The 24,713-nt window shown below is 41.6% G+C and overlaps 1 protein-coding gene across 1 annotated transcript; it reads right to left on the reverse strand.

The window, feature by feature from the left end:
• Window positions 1-3,288: 3,288 nt before the first annotated feature.
• LOC145060275 (uncharacterized) lies at window positions 3,289-4,063 on the reverse strand. The gene is made up of 2 exons (XM_079007969.1): window positions 3,746-4,063; window positions 3,289-3,675 (listed from the first exon to the last, which is right to left on the reverse strand). The coding sequence occupies exons 1-2, from the start codon at window positions 4,061-4,063 to the stop codon at window positions 3,289-3,291; spliced, it is 705 nt and encodes a 234-aa protein (XP_078864095.1).
• Between the last annotated feature and the right edge of the window lie 20,650 nt (window positions 4,064-24,713).

Consider the following 24,713-nt stretch of genomic DNA (forward strand, 5'->3'; position numbering starts at 1 on the left):
TATCATATAAGATACAAAAGCTATCTCTACCACATAACATTAGCTATAAAAGCTATCTCTACCGCATATCATTAGCTATAAAGCTATCTCTACCACATAACATGAGCTATAAAAGCTATCTCTACCGTATATCATTAGCTATAAAGCTATATCTACCACATATCCCTGCGTAAGGATGCCATGGGCTCCCCCACATGGTCTTACACCCAAGTGCCATGGGCTCCCCCCATGGTCTTTCCCAGCCGGACAGTCATGGGCTCCCCCACATGGTCTTACATCCAAGTGCCACGGGCTCCCCTCATGGTCTTTCATGCAAACATAACATAATCACTAGCATACAACCTAGCATAAAGCTAACTATCATACCACATATCTCTACTACAGCTGAAGTCCCGCGAATAAAACTCTAGCTGCTGGATGACAGATTCCCAAGCCGTCAACACCAAACAATACCCAATTAATAATTGTGTTCCAAGCCCTCGGTCCAACTCACACTCCAAAGGCCCAATAGACAAGTAATGGGCCAAAGCCCAACATATGGCCTAATTTTACAAATTGGGCCAAAACCTCTACATGAACTTCCTTTAAGGCCCAACCAATTATTCTAGTCCAAACAATTGGCATTATGATGACCCAATAGCTAATAATCCTCAAGGCCTAATTATGGCCCAATTTTCCAAATTAGGCCCAAGACTCTCTAATGGGTATTATCTTGAAGCCCAATAATTTCCCTTAGTCCATAAATATGTTCCCAATTGGCCCACCAAGGCCCACAACAGCTTAGTCCAATAAATAGCCCAACAAGCATCCAAGCCCAATTAGGGTTTTCACATAAAATGACAATTAGGGTCAAGTGTTTCTTACTTAACTCATTAAGGAATTAATCCATTAAGTCCAATATTTCCTTAGGTTAACTGCAGATGATTATTAATTAATATTTACGGTTATTAAATAATTCCCGTACGTGTCCCGATCAACCCCAACATTAGGGTTTCATGACATTAGGGTTTCCAACCCAATACTAGACCATCAGGCCCAAAACTAAGTCATTAGATCAATTAGGGCTTCAGTAGGCCCACTAGGGTCTCATAAGGACCACTAGGGTTTCATAAGGCGGGCACCACCCACTACCACCTCGGGTAGTGGTGGTCAACGGCGGCGGCCACCAGCTCACGGTGGTGATTACGAGTCTCTTTTTATTATTTTCACATCAGATACAATATTACAAAGTAAAACCCGAATAACACACATGCTAATATAAACACACACACAACCACCCTAGTGGTGGCCGACGGTGGCACATGGTGGCAGAACCTGAAATAGAGGTGTTAACCACCATGGTTGGCACCCATGGTAGTCTTCTCGGGGTTTTCTGGCCAACCGAAAACACACACACGCACCCCAACTAGCAACGACAACAACACACACCAAAATAGCCTCCTCGGGGTGGCAAATGATAACTGGAGCAGTAAGCGGAGAACTAAACGACGGCGGCAGCGGCAGTTTACGACAGACATGACCAAAACGAAGATAAAGGAGTGTTTACGGCCGGGAAACGGTGGTAATCCATAACCGGGACAACGACCACAACAACACAATAACCTCCGGCAGCAACAACGACGCTCACGACGTCCAACACCGAGAGGAACGACAGGGAAGAAAGAAAGAGAGAGAGAGAGAGAGGTGGCGGTACACAACCATGACGACTGTCTTCGATGTTCTCGACTTCATCAACAATCGGACGACGACAGGGTGACGACAATGAACGTGGGTTGAGGCAGCAACCCACACGCGAACAACAGCAGCACCCACTAACAAGTTTTCCGATCTCTTCGTGCCTCTTCGTCTTCGCCGACGACGGAATAAGGTGGCTGTTCGGGTGGTCCTTCGGTGCTGGTGATGAGATGACGGCTGGGAGAGAGCGGAGCCATAAGGTTTGCGGCTGGAGGATGAAGAAAGAGTGGGGTGACGGCCGACATCACCTTTAGGGTTAGGGTTTGGTAACCTTTAAATAGTCGGCTCCATCAAGCTTTTTGCCATAATGTCATCTTTGGTCCCTCCCTTCCCTCTTTATTTCAAACTCAATCCATAATTTATCCTTTTAATCCTGCCTTCTGAAATCTCTTTCAAATCCAGTCCAAAATGTTACCAAACAGCCCCTGCCTACTAAAATCCTAACATAATACGTCCCAATAATACCAAACACACCCTAAATACTAAAATCCTTTGCGAAACAAGTCCCAAAATTACACTTTAATCCCCGAATAATTCAATTTATATCATTCGGCTCCCCAAAACCAACAATCCACTAAATAATATAGATTTAGGGCGACTATTGGTTCATCAATCTTTATCTTTTTAATTATTAAATAAACAGAATGTTACAACTCTCCCTTACTTAAATTAGATTCCATCCTCGAAATCATTCCTTATCATCCCTTACACACCCGACAACTTGGGCGACATGGTCCTAATCGTGCCTTCCCGGGGTAACCGTGACCAACCTTTGCAAAGTCCTAGAACCCAAAGATGAACGAATTTCCTGCAACAAGATCGTATTCACTCCGTCCGACTTCCTAAGTCTCGAGAGGGTCTAACTCCCCTGACAGACCGCCCACACTGAATCATTGTCGAATTGATTACACTTATCTCCCAACTGACTACACAACTACTGATAATCTGAGGTTCTCACTAGAAAATAGGGTCACAGACCAATTCTTGTGTATGTTGATGCCCGCTCATTTCCGAATCATTATCAATTGCCCTTCCAATTCTATTGGATGCTAGATTCAACCAATAGCAACATAGTAAAATGAAAAATGCGATTTCTTCATCCGAATCCATAAGCAATCTGTTATTTTGAAAATACATAACAATTATATTAACAACATATAACTTAAAAATTCTGAACAAAACATCACCTCATTCATGTCATATAAAAATCTAGTAATCCAAAGATCAAGTAAACCAAAAAACCATCTAGTTCAAACCAAACATCAAGTAATCCAAAAAACCATCTAGTTCAAACCAAACATCAAGTAATCCAAAAAAACCCAAGTAATCCAAACCAAACATCTAGTTATCCAAAAAAAACATCAAAACATTCAAAACATCTACTTAGCGAAACATTCCATAATGTGCTCCAACAGTCTTGACCCAATTCTCACAAATAGCTGGATCAATGGTTAACCACACATACCTCTTATCCGCACCTTCACCAAAAAGAGCAACAACAATAGTGTATCTTGGATCAAATATTCCCCATCCTAACTTCTCCAACTTTTCCATTCACGCATCCAAATTTGAAGAAGTATGTTTTTCCACAAATATTTTAGCAACTGTGGCAATATCTTCCCCGATTTCAAGCAATCTCAAATTCGATGCATCTTTACCCTTATCTTTACTTTTATTTTGACTCTTTGTCGTATCCGTAGTCTTTTGTTTTTTTGATTGAGCGGATGACTCGTCACCGAGACCTACAGTTTCTTGTTGAGTGCAATCGATGTCATCAAAGTAATGCAAACTATAGTAGCTTGACTCTTGAGTCGGACGGGGAAGGGTAGAAGTTGGTCCCCAACTATGAATGTCTGTCGCAGTCGCGCCTTCAAACAATTGTGTACAAAGGTCGGGGAAGGGTATTGGCACTCTTCTCAAACTTTCAACATGTTTGTTCGACTGCTTGAAAATTATTATATTAGATTATTAAAGCCTAATAATAATTTTTTATTATAAAAATGCAAAATACCTTCATTTCTAGTTGCCATTCTTCTTCTGAAAGATTAAAGGTGTTGGTTACGGGATTATAAACATTCCCGGTTTTGTTTTTTAACTTCAACCAAGATGAAAACTTTGACTTTAAGTAATCGTAGCAATTCTTCATTTGCTTTTGGTCCACAAAGAAATTATGTTCTTTTGCTAATTTTTCTGCTATAATCATCCAAGAGAGTGCATTCAAACTACCCCCTTCCCTCCCATTAACTGTAATTTCTTCCAAACATGCTTCCAAAAAAGCTTTTTCAATAGCTTCTACCTTCCAACTAATCCTAGGCTTCTTTTGTGACATGTCTAGTATCATTTCAATAACAAATCAACATATAACAATACAAATCAGCACATAATTGTACAAATCAGCATATAACAATATAATTCAGCACTTAACAACAACTATTAATGCATAATCAACAAAAATCAGCACATAATTAGCATCTAACAGCAAAAATCTACCCATAAACAGCCAAAATCAGCACAAATGAGCACATAACAGCACAAACCAATCACGAATCAGCAACATATTTCAAGTTTTCAACAAATGAACAACGTATCTCAGCATTACAAATTTCACATAACAGCACAAATCAATCACAATTCAGCAACTAGAAATCAAGTCTCATATTTCAACAATCAACATAATTTTAGAATTCAATGAAGGTATTTCCAACTATAAATTTCACATACAAAATACAATAGCAGATTTTGAAGAACAATAGGGGAAAAAATGAGAAAAAAACATCAGAAAAAAAACATCAGAAAAAAACGATGGCGATAGGGAGGAAGAGAAGAGTATCAAGAAGAAAACCAGAAAAGGAGAAGAAAATACACCTGATTTTAAGCAACATCAGAAAAAAAAAGGAGGAGAAAAGAGAAGAAAACGAACCTGATGATGTTGCTGCTGCTGGAGTCGTTAATGGCGAGGCTGAGAGGGTTGCGGCGGGGCGGTAGGGTGGGCTGAGACGGCGGCAGGAGGTGGCGATAGGGAGGAAGATCTTTCGGTGGCTGGAGATGTCGATGGAAGCCACGCGATTGAAGGATCCGAACACAAAAGGATTAGGGCGTCTTTTTTAATTTCAGATGGGATTGCAAATCTGAATCGGTAAGTGGTAAAATTCAAATTAAGAGCCCAAAATAAGATGTAAGCAAACGGTCTAAATCTTACCGATTCAGACATACCCCTTATTAAGTGATATTAAGACCCAAACAAACGGACCCGTAGTCATATTTATCACTTTTTCTCACTTTCAAGAACTAGAACATCAAAATCCTCTCAAGTATCATCCGATTTTCCTTCTTGATCTTCAAATTTGTAAGTGTTTCTTGCCCTAACTAGTTGATATCTTACATGATCTAGTGATCTTACATGATTTCATCTGTGAAATCATTCCATTTGTGTAGATCTTCAAGTGTTCTTAGTTTCACCAAGAACACCAAGAACACACACTAGTGTTCTTGGACCTTAAACACCCAATCAAGCTTCTAGATTGTAAGTACACTTATCCTAGCTTGTTATACTCTTGAGTTGGACTTGTTTACACTTAGAAATCACAAAGAAACACAAGATCAAAGGTGTTTACGGCCAATACATGTTCTTGGGCCGTAAACCCTTATAAGTGGGGCAAAATGCACGCTAGTCCCTTCTTTGGCCTTGGACACTTAGCCTAGATCACATCCTTGAAGTGTTAAGGACCTTAAACATCAAAGAAAACGTGTCCACATAGAGTTTGCGGCCGTAAAATCATAACGAAATGGTCCTTAGGCCGTAAACTCTATAAAGGGGTGATATTGTGCCCCTAATGCTTCCTAAGGCTTGGACTTGATCATTAAATGCTTACTCATGACTTTTAAGACTTTAAATCACCCAATGGCACTTAGTACCATGAGTTTACGGCCGTAAACTCATGGGGGAATGGACCTTAGGCTGTAAACTCCATAAGGAGTGGTCCTTGGGCCATAAACTCCAATGCCATGCCATACAACCTTTAAATGCAACCCATCGGTACCTATAGCACTTGAATCAAAGTGTTTCTATGTCCTAGGGTGTCTTAACTTGGTTAATTAGTTGTTAAATGACTAATTGGATACATAGGTGTTTCATTATATGTTAACTAGGACCATTATGTGTGTTCAAGTCTCCACTTGACACCTAGCACCTTGTCCAACACTTCCGTACAATCCACTCACAACAGGTGAGTTCATACCCCTTAATTAACCTTTTAAATGTTTTTAAATGCTTTTATGGGGAAATACAAGTTGAATCATGATAGTTATTATATCAATCACATGTGATTAATAACTTTCAAACTATAGATTTCTTATACTTTAAACTGTTCTTATCAAACAAACTACTTTTAAATCGTTTTATAAACTGACATCAAGTCATCAATTCTTATTTACTAAACTTTTCGAAGGTTTTACCAAAACTTCTTTTATACTTTTTGATGGGATTAAAACAACTATTAATCTATGAAGATCGATTAGATCTTGAACAAGTATATAATTATGAAACAGTAAAAATGCAATTACAAGAACAAAACAGCTTGAATCAAACGAGTCGAATGATTAAATAAAATCCTTAGAAGAGCTCGATTAAGAACATCAACTGTAAAGGATTAGAAGATTACAAGAACGATTACAGAAAACTATTGTACTCTTGATTAATCGCTATATCGATAATCTCTGCAATCTTAACCTAATATGCATGCAAGCATTAACTTAAATACTATACATAAAAGGCTCACGGTTGGACAGGCCCAAACCGGAGAATACAAGGCTAATACCAACGAGCCCAAAAGACGCAACATTAAATAAAACTTTAGCCCTACAATCTCCCCCTTTGCGTCAATTTGGAGCGAGACCTTCACTTCTTACTTGGGCCGGCAGCTGAAGCTGGTACCTTCTTCTTCATGGTGCTAAACAGACACTTGGTTATGGAGAGGATGGTCTGTCTAAACCGGATGTACCAATTGATCATATCATTGAAGTACTTGATGTCATCAGCCGAATTGTCCTTACACCGCTTGATGATTGACAAGACGTGTTCCAAGCAAGCTGTGGTGTAAAGATGCTTGTCAGCTAAAGCGAAGAGACACTTCTGTCCTTCGGCTCTGGTGAACATTACTGAGTTTCGCCTTGGATCTATCTTACCCATTTGCATTGTGTTTAGATCACTGGCCGATCCCACTGGTGCTACTTTCGGTTTCTTTTTGAAAACAGTGGCGACCTCCTGATCCATTTGGGCAACCTCCATGATGTAGCAGGCCAACATCCTTTTGACATGGTCTATAATGGGACCATATTCAGATTCATTTGTCGGCAGGATATTGTACAAGACTATCCAGTCATGAGGATTCAGATTCGGTAGATCCGCCAGGGTGATGATGTGAGCAGTTCTTGCAGATCCACGAATAAGCTTGAACTTTACATTCGTGAATCTCCCCACGACAAAAGGCTTCAGCACCCGAACATTAACAATCTTCTGGGCGCTCCATGTAAGGTATTGAGGGCGAGCGGCCTCCAGGTAGAAGTCAATGAGCTCCCTGTCAAGCTCATCGTTCGGATGCGAGACTTCAAAAATGTTAGAGAAGGCGTGGAAGATGAACGCCTTTCGAGTCAGCGGCATATCAAACTGCGAATCGACAGAGTTGTTACAGTCGAATGATATCACCGACTCGAGCCATAGTATGCTTGGAGTCTCTATGGCCTCTTTTATCAAACGATCCCTGGTCCAGGCAGGGAAGAGCAACTTTCGGCTCTCAAGGAGATCGTGGGCTTCTTTTTGCTTACGTTCGGCTTCTTCAGCCTCACGCGCCACACGACTGGCATCGTCTTCAGCATTGCGACTGTTCTTTCTTTTTAACATGTCCGCAATGGTCTCCCTGTCTTCATCTTCATCTTCATCTCCTCCCTCAGCTATATTTTTGCCCTTGTTCTTCACACCCGAACTCGAGGCATGACCAGTTGGGGGTGGTTCGGTTGTGTGAGTAGCTTTGGAGGAAGGAGGTGGTTTCGATCCTTTCTTCTCATCTCCCCCTTGTTTCGGAATGGACACGAAACTCGGTAGGCCTTCAATTTTGCTTAAAAGGTCCATGGCCGGGGAGAGCTTTTCAGCGAGGGTACGCCTCACTGAGTGGTTAAGGATGGGGTCGTGTGCTTCCAGGATGTTTGAGAGAGCGGCGTGGACATCCGAAACACACGTCTTTATGACCTCCCTCTCGGATCGAAGAGCTTCCAATTGTTGCTGGGAGTTGGAAAGCTGCGTGCTCTTGACCTTAAGGGCGGTAGTCTTACTCGCCAAGACGTCCATCAGTGAATTTTCTGCCGCAAGATCCTCTTGTAGCTTTGCCAAGCGGGCATCGATGGAGGCACGAAGTGCCGAGTTGTCGTCGCTAAGATGTTGTCTGAGAGTAGCGAACGAAGACAGCTCCGTCTTTACAAACTGGGCCAATTGATGAACAACTGGTTCCAGAGTTGTTTTAGTGGCTTCGGCGCTTTCCTGCAAAGACTGCAGCAGGACAGAAGCGTCATTGAATAGTTTATCGACTTTTTCGGTCGCAGCCTCACAGGCTCGGGTGGAGGCGTCGATAGCAGCTGTTGCTGAGGCCATGGAATCATGTTGAGCCCTGGAGAAGGCGTCAACGATCTTCTGAAGGGCAGCTTTAGACAAAGATGACTGCTGGTTGGAAGAGGAGGCGAGAAGTTGATCAACCTTCTCGTTAAGCTCGCGAAGATGCTTCTTTGTCACTGGAGCATCATCCTCCTCATCACTCTGAACTTGAAATGGACTATAGTATACCGAGTCGAAGTTCATGTGATCACCACCAAGGTATTGATCACCGCCATCGGAGGCGTCTTCTGGAGATTGAGGTGGTGGAGAAGCTGGGGGTGTTATGGGTTTGGTTGGTTCTGGTTGAGTGGGTGGGGGGTTAGTTTCGGGTGGTGGTTGTGTTTCGGTTTGAGGAGGTTCGGTTACTGTAGGGGTTTCGGTAACAGGTGGTGTTTCGGTTGATGTGGTGAATATGGGTGGAGGTATAGGGATAGAGGTTGGGGGAATAGTGGGGTTTATGGTGGGAATGGAAATAGGTATTGTGGGTGGAGGTGAAGGAACTGGGGATTGATGAAGTTCCATCTCTGGGGTTGGGGACCGAGGTGGTGTGTTGCCTCGTTGAGGAGATACGTCTCCTTGTGATCCTTCAGAGTCCGAACTCCCACCTTCGGATTCGCTTGAAGAGGAGGAAATAACTAGCTTTCGCTTTGGTTGGGTCTTCCTCCTTTTTGGCTGTGGGGATGAAGCAGCCTTCGGTTGTTTTCGATTTTTGGGAGAAGGTCCCTTTGGTGCTTTGGACACTTGCTTCCCCTTCTCTGCCTTTTTGCCCCTGGCCACCGGTTTATCGGCGTCATGAATCGATCGCAGCATGTCCGGTGTCAGATCCCTTGGACCAGTTGGCCTAAACTCCTTGATCGTCCTGATCAGTCTGCTATCGGCTGGCACATCGGCATACATCGACTCCGGGATGGAGCCAATGAATGAGAATTTTGATGCATCAGAGACGATGATCTTCTTGGTATGGGACGTACCAATAGAAGACATCGATGCACCATCAGCAGTTGGGACATCAAACTTGTCCATGGCCCATCTTGTGATCAAGATCCAGAACCGGGCCAGTGACACCTCAGAGTGTCGGGAAGAAGAAGATAGGCTCTGAATCAGCTGTTGCCATAGGACAAACCCATAGTCCAGGTTTATCCCGTTGTACACCCCATACATTATTGAAAGGAAAAGACGACTTGCACCGTCAGATCCTGAGCTCCTCTCTGACAGACCCTTAAAAAGGATTGTAAATAAGCCATTCCACATTGGCGGTAAGCAAGACTTTTTGAACTTGGGGACGGAGGAGAGAACTTCTGTATATCCCATGTTGTAGAACATACTAAACAGCATCCCAACCGGAATCGTCTCCGGGTGAACTCGCGATGGGTCAGCAGCAAACCCTAACATAGTGCAGAAACGGGGGCGAGAAATTGAGGTCTTGTGTTCACCCACTTCAAAGAATACCCGGTCGACGGTCTTGTCGTAGTAAGCCGTCGCATAGACCTGAGATAAGGCCACCATTGGCACCGTTTCAATCCGTGACAGTGCAGGAGCGAGCTGGGAGTACTTGAGGCATTCTATGACCGGCGACATGTAGGGATCATACGCCAGTGGGTAGGCATTGTTGAGGTCGGATGGGAAGAATCTGAGAAGTTGCATGAACAGATGAAGATTCAGCCATTGTTGCAGGTGTGGAGAAGAAGAAGAACGGGAGAGTGTTTGGAAGTATTTTTGCTTTGGGAATTATGGGGGCAGTAAAGAGGTAAAAGGTGGTGTTGATGGCTTTTTATAGTTGGTGAGGAGAGAGAAAAATCGTTTCAAATCTCTTATGGAAATACGAAACGGGTTTTTGAGTGACTGATTGGTGACAGTTGGGGCGTGCGATGATCACGTAGGAGAGAGAGTGTCAGATTCCTAGGATTACGCCGCCCAATAAGCGCCGGTTCAGAGAAAGGAACCGTTTCCATTTCCACACGCGCCTGTAACTCCAGAGGTATGACGGTTCGATATTGCACACGCGTCCTCAAGTGTCAGAAAAAGCGCGGCCGTTTCAAATTCACGCGCCCTCCTTTTTTACCGTCGTTTGAATTTCTATCCATTTAACTCCCGCCGAGTCAGCAACATTTTGTCTTTTCCCTTTTTAATCAGCTGTTTTCAATTAATGACCCATGTGACTAATTTTTGGCCACAACTTCATTAGTAACCCTTCAGTAATAATCCAGCCTGTAAAATAATTAGTAACGGAATTTTTGAAAATCTAGGATTTTCGTTCAAAGAGTGTAAAAGAAAAAGAAATAAAGCAACTCTTTTTAGGATAATCTGTGATGTCCATAAAGACACGAAACTGATGATCCCGGGCACGAATCTCTTCCTTCAAGGTCAAGAAGGACCTCAAAGTGTTTGTGTGGAATCCCGTTGAATGACGATCAAACATTTATTAAGAAATATTGAAAGGCTTCTTTTAATTAGGCTAATTAAGGGTGGTTTCGCTTTGATTCAACAATTCAATTCTTGATATAAGAACGAATGTGAACAAAGTACTTGTGAGACCGGTGTAGTCTGTTGAACAAGTAGGTTGGAGTTGATTTTGTAGTGGCTTCGATTAATATGAAATCTCAGATAAAAAATAATAAAAGTGGATCCCTTGGGAAGAAATGTTATGGTGTGTAACAATTTCATTGGAATCACGCAAAGAGAAAAATTGAGATTCCATGAAGGTACATTCGTCAATTCATTGGTGAAAACTTGATCAAGTTAATTGGTCACCGTCAATTCGTTGGTGTTGAATTTTGGGTTTCACTCAGCTCGTAGTGGCACGAAACTAAGATCATAAACACAGATGTTGTGTAACCATAAACCTCAGTGGTAGTTTCTGAGAGTCTCAAGGGTTACAGGGATGAAACGAATGTAATGGAGAAGTGTAGTGGGGATGGTGAAAGAAAACATAGTACCTCTGCTGCGAAAGAAAGGACCAAGCAGGTAACTCTGAACTCATGTGAGAAGAGAGTGAGGTAGCTCACGATTAGAATAAATGAAATAGCCTTATTGGGAAGACAAGGTTTGTGTTTACCAGGTCATGAAGGCTATTATTCAAAATCTTATGAGGCTTGGGACACATACAGCAGCATGCTTCTAGGGACACTTAAGCAAGCCATCAAATATATCCCCATAAACGAACGATCATACAAAGAAAAATAAATTAAATATTTTTGTAGTTTTTGAAATTTATCATAAAAATAAAAAAATAATAAAAACGTTAGAAGAAAAAAATAAGACTTTAAAAAAAACTTTGAAGAAAAAAAAAATGAAAAACCGAACCCGAACGTTCGGTTGGTGTTGGTTGGGAAAAAGTTGAAAAACCGAACCCGAGCGTTCGGTTGGTTTCGGTTCTAGAAAATTTTGAAAAACCGAACCCGAACCTTCGTTTGGTTTCGGTTTAGGAAAATTTTGAAAAACCGAACCCAAACCTTCGGTTGGTTTCGGTTCCACAAAATTTTGAAAAACCGAACCCGAACCTTCGGTTGGTTTCGGTTCCACAAAATTTTGGAAAACCGAACCCGAACCTTCGGTAGGTTTCGGTTTTGGAAAATTTTGAGAAACTAAGAAATCTAGATATACAAGAGATAAATACTTTTAACACAAAGAAAAACAAAATTGTACAAGAAATATACAACATAGAAAAACTACCTTCGAAGTAATGAGCGAGTCAGATGGTTGAACCGAACCCGAACGTTCGGTTGGTTTCGCTTCTTACGTTTGAGGTTGAGAGGTAGTGTGAGGTACTGACTCTGATTCCATCATACCTAGCCCTTGCAATATTTTATTGAATGATGCTTCTGGAAGAGCTTTGGTAAAGACGTCAGCCAGTTGATCAGTGGTTCTTACGAAGTGAACTTCGACATTTCCATCTTCCACATGATCTTTGATGAAGTGATACCTCAGTGCTATGTGTTTGGTTTTAGAGTGTTGCACTGGGTTATGACAGATCCTAATTGCACTTTCAGAGTCACAATATAGTGGGATCTTCTTCATATTGAGTCCATAGTCTCGAAGTTGACTCTGGATCCAAATCACTTGTGATGTGCAGGAGGCAGCGGCAATGTATTCCGCTTCGGCAGTGGACAGCGACACACATGTTTGTTTCTTGGATTGCCAGCTGACCAAATTCCCATCAAGAAATTGACAGCCACCAGTTGTGCTTTTACAGTCGAGTCCACATCCTCCAAGGTCAGCATCAGAATAGGCTTGAACGAAGAAGCCTGAATTGGATGGATACCATAGACCTAAGGAGGCGGTTCGCTTGAGATAGCGTAGGATGTTCTTTACTGCCAGCATGTGTGGTTCGCGTGGGTTAGCCTGAAATCGAGCACAATAGCATACAGAAAACATGATATCAGGCCTGCTAGCAGTTAGATACATCAATGAGCCTATCATTTGACGATAGAGCGTGATATCGACAGCCGGTTTGTCTAGAGAAGGGGTAAGTTTGGTGCCGAATGCCATTGGGACTTTGACTTTTGAGTCTCCCATCATGCCAAACTTCGCTAAGAGAGTCTTTGTGTAAGCTTCCTGATTAATAAAGATGCCTTCGGGTCCCTGTCTTATGTTTAAACCAAGGAAAAAGTTAATAGGACCCATTGAGCTCATTTCAAACTTAGTCTCCATCAACTTTCTGAATTCAGCTGTTAAGCTGGGATTCGTGGAGCCAAAGATAATGTCATCGACATAAATTTGAACTATCATAAGGTGGTTACCTTCCTTTTTGCGAAAGAAGGTTGGGTCAACCGAACCTTGTTTGAATTTGGACATCTTTAAAAATTTTGTAAGCGTTTCATACCAGGCTCTTGGAGCTTGTTTGAGACCGTACACAGCTTTATCCAGAATGTAGCAATGATTTGGATACTTTTCGTTCACGAACTCAGGGGGTTGCTCCACATACACAATTTCTTCAAGTTCTCCATTGAGAAATGCACACTTGACGTCCATTTGGAAAACCTCAAAGTTTTTGTGAGCAGCATAGGCCAGAAATATTCTAACTGATTCTAGCCTAGCTACTGGAGCGAACGTCTCTTCGTAATCGATTCCTTCCTCCTGACAGTATCCCTTGACCACCAGACGAGCCTTGTTCCTTATGACATTACCTTCCTTGTCCATTTTATTTCTGAAAACCCATTTAAGACCAACAACCGAAGCATCTGGAGGAGTTGGAATGAGGCGCCAGACTTTGTTCCTTTCAAACTCGTTCAGTTCGTCTTGCATTGCTTGAACCCAATCAGAGTGATCGAGGGCAGTGTTCACCGTCTTCGGTTCAACTTTTGATACGAATGAGTTAAACATACAAAACTCAACCTTTGAAAATAAGGATGTCTGTTTTGCCTTCAGTTGAGATCGGGTCAGAACCTTTTCAGATACATCACCAACTACTTGAGAGATGGGATGATCTCTGGTCCATTTGGTAAGAGGAGGGTAATTCGGATCGAAGGTTGGATCTAGTTCAGCGTTGATCATCTCTTCTGGCTCAGATTGGCTATCGTAATCAAGTGTCATATCATCATGCTCCCCCTCAATTGATGAGTCTTGAGAAACATGAGGTTCAGGGGTTTCTTGTGGTGCTGGATTTTCAGGCGTTGAAGCATCTTCGTTTGGAGGGGCATCTTCGGTTGGAGAGGCACCTTCGGTTGGTGAGGGACCTTCGGTTGAAGTAGTAGATCTTGGCTCCCCCTGGACTTGTGAGCTTGGCTCCCCCTCGACATGAGAACTTGGCTCCCCCTCGATTGAAGCATTGTTGGTTGGAGATCCATCAGTGGGCGATTCTCCTTCATGCATTCTTTTTGCAGCATCTTCGACAATCTGCTTCATATGATCTATTTTGTTGTCAGCTGCACCTGCTTCTGAGAGAGAAGCTTTTTCCGGTTCGTCAAAGAGTTCCAGAAAATTCTCGTACAAATTGGCGATAGAGACTGTGACTTGGCCAGTTTGAGGAAAGATTTCCCTGGCAGTGTCATCTATGGCCTGTAGTTTCTTGACATAGCTATCGTCGAAGGTCACATAGTACGTCTCTTCAATCCTTCTTGAACATTTGTTTAGGACCCTGTACGCCTTGGATGTGAGTGAGTAACCCAGAAAGATTCCTTCGTCGGCTTTGACATCAAACTTGTTGCGGTGTTCTTTAGAGTTAAAGATGAAACACCTTGAGCCAAACACATGGAAAAATTTCACATTGGGTTTTCTGTTATTTATCATCTCATATGGTGTGAGCGTGAATCGCTTATTGAGATAGGACCTGTTCTGTGTATAACAAGCAGCAGAAATAGCGTCAGCCCAAAAATAAAAAGGTAAGGAAGCGAAACTTAGCATAGTTCGGGCAGCTTCACACAAGGATCGGTTTCGTCTTTCGACTATTCCGTTCTGTTGTGGTGTGTAGGGAGCTGAGAAATTATGACTAATTCCCTTTTCTGCAAGAAACTCTTCAAACTCCCTGTTCTTGAATTCGAGACCATTGTCGCTCCTGATGTTTCGAACAACCTTCTTGAGCTGGACTTCAATTTGCTTGATAAACACTTTCAGCTTTTGAGTCGCTTCAGATTTGAGCTTTAGAAAGAGCACCCATGTAAATCGTGAGAAGTCATCAACGATAACAAGAATGTACTTGCTACCACCGACGCTTTCGATAGATGAAGGACCACACAAATCGATATGAAGCAATTCGAGTGGTTCAACAACTTTTGTGTTAATTACGGATGGGTGACTTTGACGACTCTGCTTTCCCATTTCGCATGCAGCACATAAATGCTCTCTGTCAAACTTGAGCAATGGAAGACGCCTAACATGACCTCCAGTGACAAGTCGGTTGATATCTTTGAAATTGAGATGAGAGAGTCTTCTGTGCCACAACCAGCTTTCGTCGGATTGAGCTTTTGATAATAGACATATGGCTGGGTTTCCTTTGATGGGTTTCATGTTCAGAGGAAACATTTCACCCTTTCGCTCTGACTTCAGAATCACTTTCTTTGTCTTTTTCTCTATGATTTCAGAACCTTCATCATCGAAAGAAACTTTGAGACCTGTACCTCCAACAAGCTGAGATACACTGATGAGGTTGTGTTGAAGTCCTTCCACATAGGCCACCTTCCTTATGGTAAAATCACCATTCGTTATCATCCCATATCCCTTTATGGTGCCGAAAGAGTTATTTCCAAACTTAACGTTGCCACCATTTGTAAGAGATCTGTATTCCCTGAGTTCTGTTTTCCTCCCTGTCATGTGACGCGAGCAACCACTGTCGATGTACCATTCTTCGTCAAACTGCTCGTCACTTATAACCTGCAAAAATTAAGCAGATTTAGGAACCCAAAGTTTCTTGGGTCCATGTGAGCTTTTCATGGAAACGGGAATAGTAAGAGAGATGTCAACTAGATATGTTCTTTTAATTAGAGTTGTTTCATCTTTCTTTTTAATGGTGAAGACTTTTATTTTGTTAGGATTGGGTTTGTTTGCTTTGGACTCAGGTTTGGATTCATCAACCTTCTACTTTCCCTTCTGTTCAGCTGAAGAATGAGGTTTTTGAGAGCATGCGAGTTTAGCTTTAGAGCAAGATGGAGATGAATAAGTGGAAGTAGAAGAACGAGAAGAATTAGAACGAGAGAATTTGGATGGGGAGGACTTCCTGGCTGATGACTCTAGGTTACCCTTTTGCTGTTGATCATTAGAGGGGATGACCTTCGAGTCTTGTTCTCTTTTGACTTCAGAGCCGAACCTCTGAGTTCGGTTGGAGTTGTTCTTGGAACCGAACCTTTGGTTTCGGTTGAAATCCTTTTCAGAACCGAACCTTTGCTTTCGGTTGGTATTTTCATGCGAACCGAACCTTGGCTTTCGGTTGGTATTTTCTTGTGAACCGAACCTTTGCTTTCGGTTGTTGGAACTTTCAGGCTTTCTTACAGGATTGTTTTCACATTTCAGATTTTTGTCTTTGTGTGAATAGTATGCATTCTGGGAGTGCCAGAATTGTTTTCTTTCTGAAAGGTTTTTCCTGTATCTTTGGTTCCTCTCTATCTTCTTATCCCTCATCTGCTTAGGTTGATGATGAACGTTCGCTTTCGTTTTTGTTGTCATATTGGCTGGTTCCTTTTGAACTTCAGGAGTTTTTCTTTGAGCCGAGGGAGCAGAGGGAATATCTAAAGAAGATTCAGTTTGCCCTGAGGAAGTGGAAGGAGTATCTGAAGAAGTTTCACTTCGAGCTGTTGGTGTTGAAGGAATGTCTTCTTTTGCTGAACGATCATCCTCTTGAGGAATATCTTTCGTACCACTGGTGCTTGGTTCACTGAAATTATCAGGCTTGTTCAAGGGTTCAGGTATGTATCTCCCTTTTCTCATCCAGGAGGTTCTTTCAGATAGGCCAACGGTTTCGTTTCCATTATCAATAGGAGCTTCCCATAAGTACTCATCACAACCATCAACATTATCTTCGTTAACAATAGCTGTGAGTTCAGCTGTTTGATGTTCGGTTACTCCAGTCACCTTGTATACCTGATTCAGAGTGGTCCTGACCTTTTGATACACAACAGTTTTTTCTACTAATTTCGGGGACTTTTGTTGGGACAATCTAGCGAATTCCACCGAATTTTCAGAGATAAGATTTTTGTGGTTTTCAGATTCGGTTTTAACAAATTCTGAGCAGTCAACCGTATCCTCTACAGAAATTTCACTCATGTTTTCGTCCTCGTTAAGCTCAGATGCATTTTCAACATCGATTTTATTTTCTGAGCTTACGTTGGCGTTTAGAGAGTCAAACTTTTGCATGGTTTCAGTTCTCAGTTTAAGTCTGTCATTTTCGTCCAAAAGATTTTTGAGCATGTCCTTGTGGTCTTTGGATTTAATGAAGGACTCAATTTTGTCCAGTCCATACATGTAGGTCGGATTGACATCATCAGATGATATCACACTCTCACAATTGTAGGCTTCGGCATCGATTTCATCCTCCTTAAATTCTAGGAAGGGCAAAATCATGCGATGGATCTTTTGGCCAATCTCACAATCCAAGTGAAGTTGAGTAATATTGGAATATAAACGTTTAGCTATTAAACAAAAAACATTTCGTTGTCTTAACAATTTCAAATTGTCTCTCTGTAAATAAATGTTTTCGTCTTTAACTTTAACTAATTCCGACTCTTTTAACTCAATCCACATTCGCCGCTCCTCACTCTTCGATGCCACCCTGCTTAATTGATCAGTCAGGTTAGAATTGGTGACTCGAGTTTGAGTTAAGCTACTATCTAAATGAGAAATTCTTGTATTAACATTTTTTAGTTCTTTCTCATATGAGGATGATGGTACTTTAGATGAAATAAAAACATATTGTACCTTCTTTATCAGTTCATCGAGCTCGTTGAACTGCTGGCTGAGTGGTTTGGCCGTAAAGCACATATCCTCCTGCACCTTCGGTCCATTGCTTCCTCCATCGGTATTGTATCCCCTCATTTGAGATACGTCAGTCACCATGAAGCATTTTCCACCACTGCTTTCCTCCTTAGCCATATAAGCCTTTCCATGAGTAGGCTTCCTCACTTCTTCGTCTTCTGAGTCAGTAGACCAAACTTCTGTGCTACCGAACTCATCGTCATTAACTGAACCCTGCACAATAAGAGCATTAATAGAAGGGTTAGCGGTAGACTTCTTCTTTCTCAACTCATCCAATCTCTTCTGCAGCACGGCTTCCTCATCCTTTTCATCGTCCTTTTCAGCCATCTTCTTAAGAACACAGTCCTTAGCATAGTGGTTCTTGCCACCACAATAGAAACAGCTTACTCCGGAATCGCCATCTGCTTTCGGTTCCTTCTTGGGCTCCTCAGCCTTCGGTTCATTGTTCGCTTTTTCAGAACTGTAACTCCCCTGCCAGTTTCGGTTTTTGTTGTTGGGGAATCTCTTCTTTATGAACCTCTTAGGATTGGATACCATCATGGCATAATCCTCAGTTGTGAGGTCATATTCTTCCAAGTTGAGCTTTTCATCCTCCATCACAGCTTTACTTTTAGATAGGAGGGCCAATGAACCAAGACTAGAAACAACATTCTTCTCTTGAACCACAATCTTCTCTTGCGACTTTAGAATACCCACCAGTTTCGCCAAAGAGTAAGATTTAAACTGTTCATAGGCTTTGACTGTGGAAACAACTGCTCTCCATTCAGATCTCAGTCCGTTCAAGAAAGTAACCTTTTGTTCGATGAGCTTCCTTTCAATGTCGTGTTTGATCATCTTGCTGAGAAGATGATTGAAGCGATCAAACGTCTGGGTCACTGATTCTTCTGCCCCTTGCCTGAATTCACCAAACTCAGATAGAAGCAAGGTTTGGATGGAATGTTCAAGATCTTCGTCTGTGGAATACAGTTCGCGAAGTCTATCCCATACTTCCTTCGCCGTAGTGCATGAGCTGACCAGTCTGAAAGTGTCTGACTGAAGGGCGAATCTGATCAACCTTAGCGCCTTAATATTGCACTGGAATTTGTCTTTTTCATCTTGCGCAATATTCGTCACGTCCTTAAGCAGATCATTGTACTCTTTTTGCGTCTTAATGATTCTGGATGTCGCAGAATGAGAAAACGGTCCATTGATGATGGCTTCCCATATGAGATAACCATTTTCCTCCGATCCAATCACGTAATCTTCAAAATGATGCGCCCATACTTCATAGTCATGGGTGTATAAGATTGGAATCTTTGTCGTCGAACCGATGCTGTTGGAAATATTAATAGGGTTTGATTGCGTCGCGTCCATTATGATCGTAAAAACCTGTTCAAAGATCAGACTTGTAATAAAGCAGATTAGGGCAAAACAATAAATATTAAGATACGTCAATTAAGATGACGGCTCAATAAATATCAATGATTGCGGAAAACCCTAATGGAAATCTTTTTCACAGAAAAGATGTGTATCGATTACACAGCCTCCTGCTCTGATACCAATTGATGGGATTAAAACAACTATTAATCTATGAAGATCGATTAGATCTTGAACAAGTATATAATTATGAAACAGTAAAAATGCAATTACAAGAACAAAATAGCTTGAATCAAACGAGTCGAATGATTAAATAAAATCCTTAGAAGAGCTCGATTAAGAACATCAACTGTAAAGGATTAGAAGATTACAAGAACGATTACAGAAAACTATTGTACTCTTGATTAATCGCTATATCGATAATCTCTGCAATCTTAACCTAATATGCATGCAAGCATTAACTTAAATACTATACATAAAAGGCTCACGGTTGGACAGGCCCAAACCGGAGAATACAAGGCTAATACCAACGAGCCCAAAAGACGCAACATTAAATAAAACTTCAGCCCTACACTTTTATATTATCAATTTCAAGCCTATATATGTATAAGTAATGTTTAAAGGATTTAGGACTGCTAGCTCGCTTTAATTCCTTTTCCTTGTTTGGATGTGGCCTTAGGGTATCGGTTATTTGTCCGAATGTCGTCTAAATATTAGTTATATATTATGTATACATATATAAACATAAAAGTTCTATCAGTCAATTCAGTACCTTTGGGTAGCAAAGGCATACTTTCGATTATTCACATACATTACTAGTAACTATAATAGGTATAGTTAGGAGATACTATTTACTATTCCTAGTACAATTATTAAAAGCATGTCTAGATATGTATAGTTATATAAATAAGGTTTAAAGGACTTAGAACTGCTAACTCGCTTTATTTCCTTTTCCTTGTTTGGATGTGTACTTAAGGTATCGGTTAGTTGTCCGAAGGTCGTCTAAATCTTACTTATGTAGATATAATGGTTCTAATCAGTCAGTTCAGTACCTTGGGTAGCAAAGGTATACGTTCATATATTCATATATATATATATATATATATATATATATATATATATATATATATATATATATATATACATATATCAATTCCTAGTAAGCTATTATAGGTATAGTTTTGGGTATATATATGATTTCGTAACATTAATGTGGATTTCGAGAATCTCTTCTATGGAGAACTTTTACTATGGAGAACTTTTACTATGGGGCCTATCAATCACATTACTTACTTACTTACAGCGGGTCTCGTGAGAAGACTACTTACTTACTTACAGCGAGTCTCGTGAAAAGACTACTTACTTACTTTCATTCGGGTCTTGGTAGAAGACTACTTTTTATACTGGTAGGAAATATGGGGTTTTCTAGGGTTTTCATACTTATACAAACTTTTTCTCAAAACAATTACAAGTCTTTTCATTACAATTTTTTACAAATCAATGACACTAAAATATTTATGAATTCACCAGCTTTATGCTGATCTACGCTTTCAAAATAACTTGTATTCTCAGGTCACCAATAGACAGGTACGATGACCAGGCTTTGTGAAGACGGAGCAGTCAAGACTCATCTTTTATTTAGAATATTCATTATATTGTTTTATTCTATGAAAGAACACACCTGTATTTCAAATTATACTATTAATGAAATGGATGATGTTGTTGCTAGTTTACTACTTTGCATTGTTGTGATACTTTACATGACGTCCTCCGCCCCATAACGTTTCCGCCGTTCTTGGTTTTGGGGTGTGACAGAATTCGTTAATGCCACAGCAACCCTGCAGCCTGTCTATATCTCCCACACTATCTGGCCGTTGTGAATGCTACGGCTCCCCCATAGTCTCACAACACTTTCCACACTATCCGATTACTAGTGAATGCTACGGCTCCCCCGTAGTCTTACAGCACTTTCACCCTACTGACCATGAGTGAATGCTACGGCTCCCCCATAGTCTTACAACACTTTTATACCAACTGACTATTAGTGAATGATACGGTTCCCTAGTAGTCTTACAACACTTCCATACCAACACAACCGTAGCCTAATACCTTACCCCTAATCTATTGGTTTGAAACGCATACAGATTCCAGCACACACTCCACCGAGCACCCGAATTGAACTCCATTCATGACTGGAGTCCGAACTTGTCTCCCCAAAATTTGTTATCAAGCCCCCAAGAAGACGCGATTCAATTGACGGGGAGTCTTACCAAACTCCAAACTCACACAACCCTCAAACCAAATAGCCACTTGGGCTGCCATTCTCCCTGACGGGGATGCGAAACTCATCCCAATTTCAAAACTGATCCTATCCTGAATAGTCGCACGATTCTCCCCCAGTTAGATTCATCTAAGTCTTCGCAATACATGAGATTTGAAGGATTACAGATCCTTCTTGCTTTTAAATAACCAAACCGCTGACAACTTGTTTCTTGTCCGTGCTAGTGTTCTATTACGGGCCCAAGTCCCCAAGGACCATGCAACTCCTAAAGATCAGACCAATACTTCCTGAATCCCAGCGAGACTAATAATCTCAGATGCCTTGAAATGATGCCCCACCTATATCTCTGAAGTCCAAATAGCCGGTGTCCATACCAAAGCCTCCGTGGTAGACCACTTCCCTTGGCACTTCCAAAGGTCGACTCAAGCACAATGGCTGAGTCACCAATCTTGACCGTAGGTCTTCCGCACCTTGTTCCTAAATCGATTTCAACCATAGACCCGGATAACATTGAACGCTCCAAACCATCAAGGAGGGAAACGACTTTTCACTTACCACCCCGTCACTCACGATATGCAAACGACATATGACAATGTTTGAAGGCATAATCTGAACACAAGCAGGGCAACCAACCTAGATATACACTTATGAAACCCTCAATACGAAAATCCCCCCGTGCAGTTTCCAGCAAGTACTGCACTGAATCCGGGCCTTCTGGCCTCTCAAAAGCTGACTCGAAACCTTGGGTCCCTTTCCGGGACCCTCCAATGTATGTACCTGATTTGATCCCCTCTTCCCAATGTGCTCCAAATCAATCCCTGCTCTCGATGTCTAGAAATCATATCATTCAGGGTCTCGCACCCTGGCACACTCACCAACTCAATTGTCGACGGCTGAACTCCAATAGTTGGAGCAACCTCTGCTCTATACCGGACTACTAACCATCCCCAAGACATAGTCTCCAATCTCGAAAGTGCAATGAAACACACAATCAATCCGTGCCGTCCGAAACGAGAGATTCACGACGATCTCAAATCCTGACAGTCCTTCCGCTAACTGGCTCACCACCGAAGCCGGGACCAACCCTGGTCCTTCCCCTTGCGTACTCATCCACATTCTACTTAGAAACTATCCCCACTATCAGAGCATAACCAAGAATTCCCCTTCCCATCAGCTTCTTAGATTCTCTAAGAATCTCACTGATTCGAGTATGGATCTTGTGATTTCCGTAGTATAGGCCAAAACTACCGTCCACACCTATCCATACTTTCCTCAACAATCCTCTCGAATCCTCTAAGTCGCCTACCCGACTGATGCACCAAATATCCTCTAAACAACAACACAATATCCACCGTAGCACCTCCTAGGGTCCCAACCTCACCAAACCGCCCCACTAACTCACTGGAGCATATCCTAGGCTTTCCTAGGTTCCCAACCTCACCCTGACATCAGCTGCTGAGGAACTCCCCATGATGCCATCCATCCACCTCTTGGATATCGTCATATCCACTTAGTAGCCGGCTCCCATCACTAAAGAGTTCCACAAAGCACAAAGAAAGCAACATTTGTTTAGTAGCACTCCGATCCAAAGAACTGCCATAGAACATTCCACCCCCATATCACAACTCGCGCTATCCATATCCATCCATCCTAACTGTCGGCTGCCTCATGCATGCAAATTATACACAGAACATGATCTAATAGACTGTCAAATAATCGACTCTACCCTAGGACCACAACCAGACAAGGAATAGGAAATAAGGCCAAATCAATTATTCTAAGGCTATAAGATCGTAACCGTATACAATTTTAAAAGCATACGCATAGCAGTTACTAATACCAATAATCATTCTCATTCTAGCATGGCATCAAATATTCCCAAGGCTACAAGCACCACATATCAGGCCAACCCGTTGTTGACTACTCAACACTAGCATGTAAGTCTACCAGCTCATACAACATACACATGCATCTCCCCTAGCCCTAACTAGCATGTGATTCATAGATTCATAAACCAAGTCATAACAAACAACATATGTGGGTATTCTGGGGAAACTTACTTGAGCTCGGTCGATTCCATACACCACACCCTTTCTTTCTTATAAAACCTTTTCCTTGAAAGCATTTTCTTTTGAAAATTTTAGAAAACTTTACAAATCCTCAGTTTAAGTTCTGACACACCCGAAGGTATACCCGAATCCCTCAAACCAAGGCTCTGATACCAACTTGTAACGACCCAAAAATAAAGGGTAAAATTTTCATTTTTAATATAGCTAAAACATTGATACCATTTATTTCAAACATTTCAAATCATCATTAAGTAAAACATTTATCAGAGTTTATCCCAAAATCATTCATTGCAGAAATCATAGGTGTGTGCACTACGATCAGTCCGAGCTCTTATTTTCCAAATTGATGACACCTGAAACCAAAACTGTAAACCGTAAGCACAAAGCTTAGTGAGTCCCCCAGAGCATACCCCACACACAATCCACATAACACATATCATATTAGCTATACAAGCTAGCTCTATCACATATCACATACCATCTTAGCTATACAAGCTATCTCTATCACATGCCATATATCATATAAGCTACAAAAGCTATCTCTACCACATAACATTAGCTATAAAAGCTATCTCTACCGTATATCATTAGCTATAAAGCTATCTCTACCACATAACATTAGCTATAAAAGCTATCTCTATCATATATCATTAGCTATCTATCTCTACCACATAACCCTGCATAAGGATGCCATGGGCTCCCCCACATAGTCTTACACCTAAGTGCCATGGGCTCCCCCATGGTCTTTCCCAGCCGGATAACCATGGGCTCCCCCACATGGTTTTACATCCAAGTGTCATGGGCTCCCCCTATGGTCTTTCATGCAAACATAACATAATCACCAACATACAACCTAGCATAAAGCTAACTATCATACCATATATCTCTACTACAACTAGTGTACCACATATCATAAAATGGGTCGGCCTTGGTGCCTTAGACCCATTGGTATGGTGAGAAGACTCACCTGGCACTGCTGAAGTCCCGCGAATAAAACTCTAGCTGTTGGATGACAGATTCCCAAATTGTCAACACCAAACAATACCTAATTAATAATTGGGTTCCAAGCCCAAGGTCCAACTCACACTCCAAAGGCCCAATAGACAAGTAATGGGCCAAAGCCCAACATATGGCCCAATTTTCCAAATTGGGCCCAAACCTCTACATGAACTTCCTTTAAGGCCCAACCAATTATTCTAGTCCAAACAATTGGCATTCTGATGGCCCA

The sequence above is a fragment of the Lactuca serriola genome, chromosome 6 (genome assembly GCF_051521515.1).
Source record: "Lactuca serriola cultivar US96UC23 chromosome 6, Lser_US96UC23_V15, whole genome shotgun sequence".
Lineage (NCBI taxonomy): Eukaryota > Viridiplantae > Streptophyta > Magnoliopsida > Asterales > Asteraceae > Lactuca > Lactuca serriola.